This window comes from Bos indicus, chromosome 9 (genome assembly GCF_029378745.1).
Source record: "Bos indicus isolate NIAB-ARS_2022 breed Sahiwal x Tharparkar chromosome 9, NIAB-ARS_B.indTharparkar_mat_pri_1.0, whole genome shotgun sequence".
Taxonomy (NCBI): domain Eukaryota; kingdom Metazoa; phylum Chordata; class Mammalia; order Artiodactyla; family Bovidae; genus Bos; species Bos indicus.
The window spans coordinates 89,768,599-89,781,533 of record NC_091768.1 but is presented as its reverse complement, the minus strand read 5'-3'; the positions used below and the strand labels follow the sequence as shown (position 1 = coordinate 89,781,533).

At 39.8% G+C, this 12,935-nt stretch overlaps 1 protein-coding gene across 2 annotated transcripts in view; it reads left to right on the top strand.

Moving 5' to 3' along the window:
* The window catches only part of SYNE1 (spectrin repeat containing nuclear envelope protein 1), a 505,866-nt gene that overhangs the window by 292,980 nt on the left and 199,951 nt on the right, over nt 1–12,935 (top strand). For both annotated transcript variants that reach the window (XM_070796399.1, XM_070796398.1), the window contains exons 84-89: nt 4,175–4,327; nt 5,209–5,391; nt 6,130–6,267; nt 10,182–10,367; nt 11,929–12,051; nt 12,641–12,823. In XM_070796399.1, the coding sequence (XP_070652500.1) occupies nt 4,175–4,327; nt 5,209–5,391; nt 6,130–6,267; nt 10,182–10,367; nt 11,929–12,051; nt 12,641–12,823 (966 nt within the window). The remainder of the gene's footprint in view (nt 1–4,174; nt 4,328–5,208; nt 5,392–6,129; nt 6,268–10,181; nt 10,368–11,928; nt 12,052–12,640; nt 12,824–12,935) is intronic.

Sequence of the window (12,935 nt, the reverse complement as noted above, 5' to 3'; positions counted from 1 at the left end):
GGTTCAGCACGATGTAGTAGATGAAGATATTTGAATAAAAGGAAAACAGTTAAAAATAAAGTAGAATCAGGAATGAGATTTTTATCCAAAATTCATGCTGTAAGGTCCTGTATTTTATCTAGAGGAAGGTCTGTCAGTCTAACTTCCAAACAATCAAGGAAGGGAATGAAACATAATACATGTATGTATATATATATATATATATATATATATATATATATATATATATATTTTAAATCTTTTCTTTTTAAGGAAAGTGATACATAGCCATTCATAATACTTAGAACAGGGAGATTTTTATATTAGACCTCATAAGGAGGACACACTTCCATGTATTTCATGAAAATAGCTTCAGTAGCATCTGTATGCAAACATAATGGGTTTTAAGACCTTCTTGGTGGCCCAACGTTAAAGCAATTTACTTAAAACTGGTCAGTAGAAAAAAGAGAAGATAGTTCTAAACTGCTACACAAAATGGAAAGTAGTATTGCACTATGGAAACTGTAACATCATGCAAGTGTGCTGCGCCTTTTGAACTTGCCAGTGTATGATGCAATGTGTTTAAAAATTCTCATCAAAATCCAATTCTATTGTATCATGCATTTGACCTAAATTAAAATGCTATTTTCTGTTTTAAATATTTAATTTACTTATTTGGTTTTTCTTCTTAGACTTTGGAGGGTTTGTCAGGAAGGATGACTTGTCAAGTTCAGATCTTAAAAAAAGAAGTTCAAATCTCATTCTTTTTAACCCCTCTGGATAAATTTCCCTATTATAAAATTATTCACATGCATTCCATTTATGTTAGCACTCAACTTAAAATAATGAAATTTTAAAAAAAGGTATTCATTTCTTGATATATTTCCTTGCTACTGAGGAGATTTTACTTTGGCCACATGATGTGAAGAGCCAACTCACTGGAAAGGACCCTGATGCTAGGAAAGATTGAGGGCAGAAAGAGAAGGGGGCGACAGAGGGTGAGATGGCTGAATGGCGTCACCAACTCGATGGACATGAGTTTGAGCAAGCTCCAGGAGATGGTGAATGACAGGGAACCCTGGCGTGATGCAGTCCTTGGGGTCACAAAGAGTCAGACAGGACTTCATAACTGAACAACAACCACAAAGGAGATCTGATTTGACAAAACATCTACTTCTGCCTCATTGACTATGCTAAAGCCTTTGACTGTGTGCATCACAACAAACTGGAGAATTCTTAAAAAGATGGGAATACCAGACCACCTTACCTGCCTTCTGAAAAATCTGTATTCAGGTCAAGAAGCAACAGTTAGAACTGGACAGAGAACAAAAACTTGTTCCGGATTGGGAAAGGAGTAGACTTGCTTATTTAACTTATATGCTGAGTACATCATGCGAAAGGGTAGGCTGGATGAAGCAGAAGCTGGAATCAATATTGCTGGGAAAGACATCAATAACCTTAGATATGCAGATGGTACCACCCTTATGGCAGAAAGAGGAATTAAAGAGCCTCTTGATGAAGGTGAAAGAGGACAGTGAAAAAGCTGGCTTAAAACTCAACATTCAAAAAAACAAAGATCATGGTATCTGGTCCCATCATTTCATGGCAAATAGATGGGGAAAAAATAGAAACAGTGAGAGACTTTATTTTCTTGGGCTCCAAAATCACTGCAGATGGTGACTGCAACCATGAAATTAAAAGATGCTTGTTCCTTGGAAGAAAAGCTGAGAGAGTCAATTCTTAGGCAAACTGATAAGAAGTCTGGGGTCCTGGAGGAGGAGAAAGGGGCCTGGGGTTCTCAAGGAGGAGGAGGAAAAGACAAACTTAATTTTTTTTTCTCTACATTCCTTAGTCTTAGTCACATAAAATGTTTTTTTTTTTTTTCTTCTTCTTCTTTAAGCCTAGAACTGATGATTATACAACAAACAACTCAGTTTATTGTGTACTAGGGATTATACAACAATGTATCCTGCTTGAGGACAGTTTCTCCTTCCTGAAAACCTTCTGACTAATCCTGAAATCTTAAAATGTAAATTATGGGAGTGGGTCTAGTAGGATCTTTCTATTGTTAAGTTCTAATCCTGTTATACTAAAATTTAAATTGTGGGAGTGGGTCTGGTCAAGTTTTAAAACTTGAGGCATTTTTTTGATTTATTGTAATAACTGCAAGGAGATCCAACCAGTCCAACCTAAAGGAGATCAGTCCTGGGTGTTCATTGGAAGGACTGATGCTGAAGCTGAAACTCCAATACTTTGGCCACCTCATGCAAAGAGTTGACTCATTGGAAAAGACCCTGATGTTGGGAGGGATTGAGGGCAGGAGGAGAAGGGGATGAGAGAGGATGAGATGGCTGGATGGCATCACCGACTCGATGGACATGAGTTTGGGTAAACTCTGGGAGTTGGTGATGGACAGGGAGGCCTGGCATGCTGCGATTCATGGGCTCTCAAAGAGTCAGACATGACGAAGCAACTGAACTGAACTGAACTGAATAAGTAATTTAAAAAGTATATAACTCCCTTGCTGAGTTATATACTGAGTGACTGAACAACAACAATATATTACAAAATGAGCAGCACAGTAAATCTAGTTAGTATTCAAAACTACATATAGTTGTAAAATTTTTTCATGTGATGAAAACTTTTAAGAACTACTCTAGTGAAGGGGGCACTCTCCATCCCACTTCTGATGTCTATGTCCAGACCTTTCTCTGTCCCTTTTTACTTTAATAAAACTCCGCTACACAAAAGCTCTTGAGTGATCAAGCCTGGTCTCTGGTTCCGAAGTTAATTCTTCTTTGGAGATCAGGAATCCGATACTGTTCACTGTAAGCTATCAAAGCTATGACAACCTAGACAGGATATTAAAAAGCAGAGACATTATTTTGCCAACAAAAGTCCATCTAGTCAAAGCTATGGTTTTTCCAGTAGTCATGTATGGATGTGAGAGTTAGACCATAAAGGAGGCTCAGCGCTGAAGAATCGATGCTTTTGTACTGTGGTGTTGGAGAAGACTCTTGAGAGTCCCTTGGACTGAAAGGAGATCCAACCTGTCCATCCTAAAGGAAATCAGTCCTGATTATTCATTGGAAAGACTGATGCTGAAGCTAAAGCTCCAATACTTTGGCCACCTGAGGCGAAGAACTGACTCATTGGAAAAGAACCTGATTCTGAGAAAGATTGAAGGCCACGATGGAGGATGAGATGGTTGGATGGCATCACCAAGTCAATGGACATGAGTTTGAGCAGGCTTCAGGAGTTGGTGAAGGACAGGGAAGCCTGGCGTGCTGCAGTCCATGATGTTGCAAAAAATCAGACACAACTGAGTGACTGAACAACAACAATATATTACAAAATGAGCAGCACAGTAAATCTAGTTAGTATTCAAAACTACATATAGTTGTAAAATTTTTTCATGTGATGAAAACTTTTAAGAACTACTCTCTTAACAACCTTCAAGTATACAACATAGGAATGTTAACTACAATCCCCACGCTACTATATATTACATCCCCAAGACTTAAAGATATTTTTAAAGGCCTTTCATTTATGTAAAGGAAATATTTCTTTACCATCTTCTCTTGAACATTATGAGCAAAATATAAATGTTTGTAATCACATCAAATTAAAGCCATTGGAAATGTATAAATATTAGCTGTTAATTTTTCATTTTCCTTTCCACTGGATGTGCTCAGGGTCACACTATAAGATGGTAATTGGAAGTTAGAAAAAGAGTTAACAGGTCATTAACAGCTACTCATGAAAAGGTGCACAAAAGCAAATATGTGTGCCTCCAGTTATCTGGAAGCATTTTCCGTTTTATGAAGAAAAAGGCTTAGAAGAGTCTGTGTGTTTAGGATCACACAGTAAATGGAGAAGATAGAATTCAAACTCAGCTATCTACACTGCTATCTGTAAACATTTAATGAGTGAATCATTGTACATGTGTTGCTAGTTCCTTTGCTGAAATAGCAGCAGAAAGCGCAGTGAATACATAAAAATAGCAGGAAGTAAGGCTGCAAGGAACACCATGAGAGCTTGTAACTGCACGTGGCTGGTTTGAGGAGGTACGTGGATACCAAAGCAGCACCGATGACCAATAATGCCTTTCGGCAACATCTGAAAATTGAAGTTATTAGTATTAATTATTCAGTTTTAACCATGATTGGTTTTCCTGTTTTTATTGATTGTTTAGATCCAGGACAAAGTAAAAGAAGTTGAACAGAGCAAGGCCATGAGTCAGGAATTCAGCCAGCAAATTCAGAAGATAGCCAGAGATCTCACAACTATTCTAACCAAGCTGAGAGCAAAGACAGATAATTTAGTTCAAGCTAAAACTGACCAAAAGGTAAGGAAGGGAAAGTGGAAATATAAGGGGTGCTATTCAATGCCTTAAAATATTTTGGGTGCATTAGTTTATTTTGAAGATATTAAAAACTAAATAAAACCTTTCTTATCAGGCTTCATCAAAACCAGACAATAAAGGCAGGCGGTTTATAGCTCAGTTTGTGAAGAATTTGCCTGCAATGCAGGAGACCCCAGTTCAATTCCTGGACTGGGAAGATTTCCTGGAGACCCTTCTGGAGTCTGGATAGGCTACCCGCTCCAGTATTCTTAGGCTTCTCTGGTGTCTCAGTCAGTAAAGAATCCACTTGGCAATGCAGGAGACTTGGGTTTGATCCCTGGGTTGGGAAGGTCCCCTGGGGGAGGGCATGGCAATCCACTCCAGTATTCCTGAAAGAGTTGGACACGACTGAGCGACTAAGCACAGCACAAAGAAATTTTATAAATATAATAGTATAATGTATTATCATAGTAAAACTGAATTCATAAATATGCATGTATATGTAGGTAAGAGGGAAGAGTGTCAAAGCCTAAATGATGGCTGAGTAACTTAAGTACATATATACATTTCAAAATGAAGGATGTTCTTGGTACTTAAATCTGTGTTCTCACTCTGCCAATAAGTGAAGTGACTAATCCTTTTTGGGTGGGACAGAAGGAAAATTTTAGCTCTCTCAACCTCCTAGGAAATAAACACCAGTTACAAAACATCCTGCTCTTCCTTTCCAACCAAAGAAACAGAAATGAGCAGATCATAGTAGAATTTTTCTTTACAGTATTTGGCTTTTACAAAAATCATTTAAAATACAATCCTTCTGATTACAGAAAATCTGGGAAAATTTATTTTCAGTAGTCTAATGTGCTTTCTTTTTGATGACCATCCAGGTGCTAGGAGAGGAATTAGATGGCTGTCACTTAAAATTAATGGAACTGGATAAAGCAGTGCAAAAATTTTCTGAACAGAATGGCCAGCTAGGTAAACCACTGGCCAAGAAGATAGGAAAACTGACTGAACTTCACCAGCAGACCATCAGACAGGCTGAGAACCAGCTCTCCAAGCTCAATCAAGTATGCTTTCCAGACTGGCAATCAACATTCTCTATGGCCGAAATTCAATTTTCTGTTTTTTGCTTTTAAAAATAAGTAAAAAAATAATATCAACAATAAGAGTAATTTAAGTGTAGTTTATCTCATATCATGCCTGTATTCCTAAGATTTATTTATACATGTAAACCTGACTTCATATCAAACCATATTATAAATTCATTCACAAAGGTGTTCATATAAATGGACTTTTTTATGAATATATATATGTTTGTCTTTACTTAATCTTTACTGAATTGGTTCAGGTCACGCTTCATCATAATTATGAGTATAGACTGAACTTTTGCAAATTGAGTATGTTGTTTTTCTGCAGTCAAATATGAGTTAAATCAGAATTTGCAACCAGTAAATTATGATATTGAAAGTTATAATCCCCACCTACCACCTCCTTACTCAGTGAAGGTAGAGTATGAAAAAGGGGAGAGAGAGCTATACAGAGTAATAAGAGATGAAAGTGGAGATTTTTTTTTAAGACAGATTATTCAAGCATATTAGGAAATTGGACTTCATCCTAACATCACTGGGAAGTCTTTAATAGGTTTTCAATAAGGAAATTATTTTTCATGATACCTTTAGATATCATAGATATTATAATGATCAACTGCCAGGATTGTTGTATCCAAAGAGAAATAGAAGACTGATTTCTAGCTCAAGAAGCAGAGTATCCATTTTTTATCTGAATGGTAATGATTTATTTTTCAGGCAGCATCCCATCTAGAAGAATACAATGAAATACTTGAGTTAATTTTAAGGTGGATTGAAAAAACCAAAATCTTGGTACATGGAAAGATTGCATGGAATTCTGCAAGCCAGCTTCGAGAACAATACATTTCACATCAGGTAACTTTAGCAAAAATAGTTTTCAAAAGGTAACTAAGAGGGTAATTTGATTTAACTGGCTAGATTGACAGAAAATTTGGAAGAATGTGATGAAAAATTATTGAAGATGCCAAGAAAAATGAAAGCCAAGGTAGCTTTAACAACTTGTCCTGGGGATTGAAAAAAAAAAAAAAAAGCAGCTACCCATGAATAAGTAAATAAATATCCTCTATCACCTCTAAATTTTCCATTCCCCAAGACCAAAAATAATCATCCATGTAGTATCTTTTTTTTTTTTTTGCAGCTTCTTTGAAACAATTTTACACAGGGATATGGTGGGAAATTCTACCCTTAGGAGGAGATGCAGGGACAGGTGGAAAGATCACAAGCTCTAGACTCAGACTGATGGGAAAACCAAGTCCTGCCACTTAGGGCTGTGTACTTTGGAGCAAACTACTTTGCCTTTCAGAATCCAGTCTTCTCATCAGTAAGATGGAGATGTAAATAATATGCATATTGCAGAGTTGTCACGAGGATCAAATGGTTTAACATATGTGCAATCATCAAGCACAACGCCTGGCACCTGTGGGCTCGGTCAGAGCCTGAATCTCATGCCTCCTCCTTCCAGCGCTTCCGCCTGGTCACAGGGAACTGACCTCCTGCAGGAAGTAGGGGCCAGCTGGAATAAGTCCACACCACATGGAGGCTGCATGACTTCACTTCCTCTGAAGTTTTCTCTTGGCCATATCATCCAGGAAATTATTTCATCTTTTTAAATTTAGGCTTGAGTTAGATATAGGTATCTTTTAGCCCAGTTATCAGGCCATCAAATACAAAATGGTCCTTGTTTAAGTTACATGGATATCCTCAAGTATGTTAGATTTTCTTTTTTGTTCTGATTTATGTATACTCTTGTCTTTTAAATACATCCTCTTTTCCATTTGTGTTGACAGAGTTCTAGATCAAAACCTCATTTTCCCCTTCTGGGAATGCTTTAACGGGCTCCTAATTAGTCTCCCTGTATTTATCTTTCTTCTCTAATCAATCTTGCACTCTCCTCTCAAGAAGTCTTTCTTAAACAATTGCAGAGTTGTTCTGTTTGAGGATCTGCATTATGCATTAACAGACAAGACGTAAGTTACAACTGGTTGTAGACAATGGAAAAATACTCATTAGAGATCTAGAATGCAAACTTAAAGCATTTTCATTGTCAAGTTAACACCATTATTTAAAAGCTCATATTTAAGGAAGCGAGAGCTCTCAGACACTGTTGGTAACTTGGTAAAATCTCTTTGAAAAACAGTTGGAAAATGTATCATGCTCATCAAAACACTACTGCTCTGTAATCCAAAATGTAGGACATTTTTTATATGAGTATTAATAACTATACTGAAATTTTAAAGAAAACTTAAGTAATGTTAAAAAAGGTTTTCTGAATAAATTTTTGGATTTAATAAGATATAATGTAGACCATGAAGGTTTTAATTGACCATGAAGGTTTTCTTTTTAGTTTTTAAAAATAGCCTCTGTTCTCATTCATTTATTTATTTAATAAACGTTTATAGAGTGCTTTCCAAAGCTAGGAATTTTGTTAGGCATTGGAATACAAAGAATATTCCCTGCCTTGCCCCAGGGAGTTGATAATTGAAGGGAGAAAAGAGATAGAGGGGATTCCCAGGTGGTAAAGAATCCTCCTGCCAATGTGGGAGACCCAGGAGACACAGATTCACTCCCTGGGTTGGGAGGATCCCCTGGAATAGGAAATGACACCCAACTCTAGTATTCTTGCCTGGAAAATCTCATGGACAGAGGAGCCTGGTGGGCTACAGTCCAGCGGGCCGCAGAGAGACATGACTGAGTGACTAAGCACCAGGAGACAGGTTAGATTAAGGAAGGAAAGAAACTGGGCATCCCGGGTGGCACTAGTTGGAAAGAACCTACCTGCCAGTGCAGGAGATGCAAGAGATGTGGGCTCAATTGCTGGGTTGGGAAGATTACCTGGAGGAGGGCATGGCAACCCACTCCAGTATTCTTGCCTGGAGAATCCCATGAACAGCAGAGCCTGGCAAGCTACAGTCCTTGGGGGTCACAAAGAGTTGGACACGACTGAAACGACTTAGCAGAGAGCAGCACAAGGAAGGAAAAGGTGACTCTGAGCTGAGTCCTGAAAGACACACAGCCTAAAATGCTCTGGAAAATCCCAGCAGAAAGAGGGAGGGGTGCTCTGCTTGGTGCACTTAGGAGGGGCTTTGCTGAGAGCTGGAAAGAGGCCAGAGAGATAAGAGAAGACAAAGACAGGTCATGAGAGCCTATGGAGTTCTTGACCTTTCTCCTGAAGTCACTCTAAGCCTTTGACAGACATTCTGCAGGCAAGTGACAAGTTCAGACTTACAGTTTAAGACAGATGATTTAGAAGCCTGTGGAAGACAGATTGATGAAGATAAGACAACATAGACAGTGGTTTCAATAACCCAGTAGACAGTGACAAAGTCTCACTTAGGAGGCTGAGAGGACAAAAATCAAGGGGCTTTACCTAGCGAGAATTCTGGATTTGGAGGCTTCTGGATTTGGGTAAAAGAGAGAGGAGCCCAGGATGGTTGGCAGGTTTTTCTGACTTGGGCAGGTGGCTGGGTTGGGTGCATCAAGGGCACAGGGGGACAGAGGTCAGGTGTCGGTGGTGACCTCACACAGATGCTCAGGAGAGAACTCAGCCTATACACAATGTTCCAGGGAGTTCTAGCATGTCTGCCTGCCTTAAGAATTAATGAAAACTGCCTTGAGTTTATCCAAAAACAATGCACAGAAAATGCATGTGTTTTAATGCCAGGCGAAAAAGATAGGAAATTGTAGGTATCTTATGATCTCAATCACCTAAAATTATACCCAAATTGAACAGCAGTTATCCTTTACTTAAAGTCATCCCCGGGGTATGGGATTGCGGAATATTTTATCTTCTTTATTTTTCAATATTTTTAAAACTTTATTATATATGTTATATAATATGTGTATATGATATTGCAAAAAAAAACAATGTACTTTACTTTTTAAAAAAGGGATCTATTGCGAAAGAGTAATGTCCCACCTCCCGCTTCTCCTCTTTACACATCGCATGCCCCAGGAACTGCATGTTTTGTGCCCACTCACCTCTGTGCCTTTGCTTATGCTGTCCCGTCAGCATAAAAGGTCTTTCCTTTTCCTCTCCATCTGGACAAATACAGACATTCTCTGACTTAGCTCAGATGTGACTTTCCAGGAAGCCTTCTCCCAACCCTCGTACAGGTAATAGCACCTCTCATTTCCGGCATCCTTAACCCTTTCTTCTCTCTCACTCTACTCATACACTGCATATTATATGCTTATTATCCCACTCATATGATTGTTAGTCTCAATAGATGATGCTGCCCTGAATGCCAAGGGCTTTGTTTAATCCCAAATAGTTTCTACCCCTTTGTCTCACTTCAAGCATTTGAGTCTTATTTTCGTATCTTAGATCCATATATGCTTAGAGCTTAGCTATAGAATATGAGAGCTGAAAAGCAGCTCTTTAGTTGAATATGAGAAAAGAGAGGCCAGTGAGCTGATGAAGATACCCAATGCCTCAGAGCATCACCACTGCTAGAATATTCCTGTCCTGAGTAGCTTGGGGTGGCAGACTGAGCACTAGCCTTATGGTTCAACACATATGGCCTCAACAGATTGTTTACAGCTCCTGAACTTTGATTTCTTTTTCTCTGCAAAGGGGGTGACAGGAAGTGGGAAGCGGGCACAGGGCTGTGAAGTTTAAACAGAATAAAATACACAACCTACACAGTGTGCACGGGGAAATGTAAATCAAATCTCCTTATCCCTTTCCCAATCTGATGGTCTTTATACCATACTGTAGATTACCTCTTTACCTACCTATCAATGTCCTGGATGTTGATAATTCACTCTAGACCATGCTAGAAGAATCTGAAGATATTCACAATGATCTGGAAGCAATGACCGAGAAATTACAGTACCTCGATAGTGTGTACCATACAGAAACAATGTCTCAGCAAGTGGCAGACCTGGGACGGGAGACTGAGGAGCTGCGACAGGTGATCAAAATTCGTTTACAGAGTCTCCACGATGCTGCCAAGGTAAAAAAAAGAAAAAAGATTATTTAAATGGAAAAGTCTATCATTATGGGCTTCCCAGGTGGCACAGTGGTAAAGAATTCTCCTGGCAATGCAGGAGACACAAGAGATGCAGTTTCGATCCCTGGGTTGGGAAGATTCCCTGGAATAAGAAGTGGCAACCCACTTCAGTATTCTTGCCTGGAAAATTCTATGGACAGAGGAGCCTGGCAGACTATAGTCCAGGAGGTCGCAAAGAGTCCGACATGACTGGGCAACTGAGCACACACATCATTAAAAACAACAATGGTACGTCCTTAGCAGTTCAGTGGTTAAGACTCTGTGCTGCCAATGCAAAGGACATGGGTTTGATCCCTGGCAGGGGAGACAAGATCCCCCTTGCTGTGGGGGGATGCTGTGACCATAAAATAAAATAAAATACATAGATACATTTTTAAAGTAAAAACAAATGGTGGCAGGAAGTGCAGGTAGATGCTCACCTCTAATGAGCCTTCTTGACTATGAATGTTACCCTCTTATGCCTGATGCATGGTGAGGTCACACAATACCATACGTTGGAGTTTGAAGCAGACAACAAGGAAGCAGATGGCTCATGTCCAAAAAACCCATAACGTCTCGAAGGGTTTCAGCAAAGCATTGTTAAGGCCAAATGAGGAAGGAGTTTTGAAGCATCTGTGATCAGCTCATGCACAATTCTCTGATTGGCTGATGGTGGGGTGACAGGGTGGTGGCTTAACCTTATCAGTCCTTAAGCCCCAGGACGCCTGGGGCTGTGTGCTCTTAGTCATCAAGTAGTTAACACCATCCATTTGGTGGGAGATTTTAACACCTGTAAAACAAGTCAGGGAATTTACATCAGATACTATTATCTGGGTACTTCAAAGAGGAGCTAAAATAGAGGGTATAAGGGGAAGGGTCTGCCCCAGAAGGCCCTATAGGGGGTCATGCTATTCCTGAATCTGAGGTTCTTGGATGTCTTGAGGCAGAAAGAATTCAGTGAGAGATAAAGTTATAGGTAAGAAGTGGATTTATTTAGAGAGAAACACACTACACAGAGCATGGGCCATCTTAGAAGGTGAGAGAGAGCCCTGAAATATTGTGGTTCATTTTTATGGGCTGGGAAGTTTCATAGGCTAATGAGTGGGAGGATTATTCCAATTATTTTGGGGGGAAAGAATGGGGATTTCCAGGAACTGGGCCACCACCCATTTTTTAACTTATGATTGACCTCAAAACTGTTCTGGTGCTGGTGCAGGTGTCATTTAGATGCTAGTGTATTACCTAGCATCTAGCTAGTTATGTCATTTAGATGCTAGTGTATTACCTAGCACACTAGCTGGGTGTGTGTGCTCAAGGGCTACTGGAAGTGAATCTTCTGCCATCTTGGACCTAGTTGGTTCGAATCAGTTTTTGTCATGTCCTATGGCTATGTCATTGTTTTAATGGTTGTACCCCTCCCCCTTCCCTCTTGTTTCACTGCCTGTTTACATGATAGTAGTCTCCACCTATGACTTTGGACTTCAAGTGCTTATATGTCAACATTGATGTCACTCTTACTCTGCAGGATATGAAAAAATTTGAAGCAGAGCTCAGAAACTTACAAGTTGCTTTGGAGCAAGCCCAGACAACCTTGACTTCTCCAGAAGTTGGACGTCTAAGTCTCAAGGAGCAACTCTCTCACCGACAGGCAAGCAAAAATAATTCAGGGGAAATGAGGGGGGAGCTATATTTTTGAAAAAGAAAGGATAGTTAGGAAAAGTGATTTCTAAACTTATTGTCTGAGCACTATATGCAGTATTAAAAAAAAAATTCCTGGGAAAGTTTTTATAACTTTGGACGGACCTGTAATTTAGTTAATATCTCTTGCTTTTGAAATAAACTATTAAAATGTAAAATTTAAAAGTATTTTAGAATATATCTTTTAAATGGGGAAAAAAAATTTTTTTTTTCTTTTTGGCTGTTCTGGATCTTTGTTGTGGTGTGTGGGCCTCTCTTGTTATAGAGCACAGACTCCAGAGCACATGGGCTCAGGAGTTGAGGCACATGGGCTTCTCGAGTTGTGGCATGTGGGCACAGTTGCCCCCAGCATGTGGGATCCTGGTTCCCTGACCAGGGATCGAACCTGAGTCCCCTGCATTGGAAGGTGGATTCTTAACCACTGGACCACCCAGGAAAAATGTATATTTTATACCTACATACACCTTATATAAATAAATTGATATCAAATTGTATAAGTATAGAATTTTAAAATTTAGAATGTGAACTTGCACTTTCAGCATTTGCTGTCTGAGATGGAGTCACTCAAGCCAAAAGTCCACGCAGTGCAGGTCCGTCAGAGTGCGCTCCGGATCCCCGAGGACGTGGTCGCCAGCCTGCCGCTCTGCCACGCGGCTCTGCACCTGCAGGAGGAGGCCAGCCGGCTCCAGCACACGGCCATCCAGCAGTGCAACATCATGCAGGCATGTGCAGCCGGGCCAGCCGGCCTCTGCAGGCGGTTCCCACACCGCCAGCAGAGCAGCAGCAAATGAGTCATGGGCTGCTTTTCTTAGCGCTTGCGTGGGCTCAGCCATC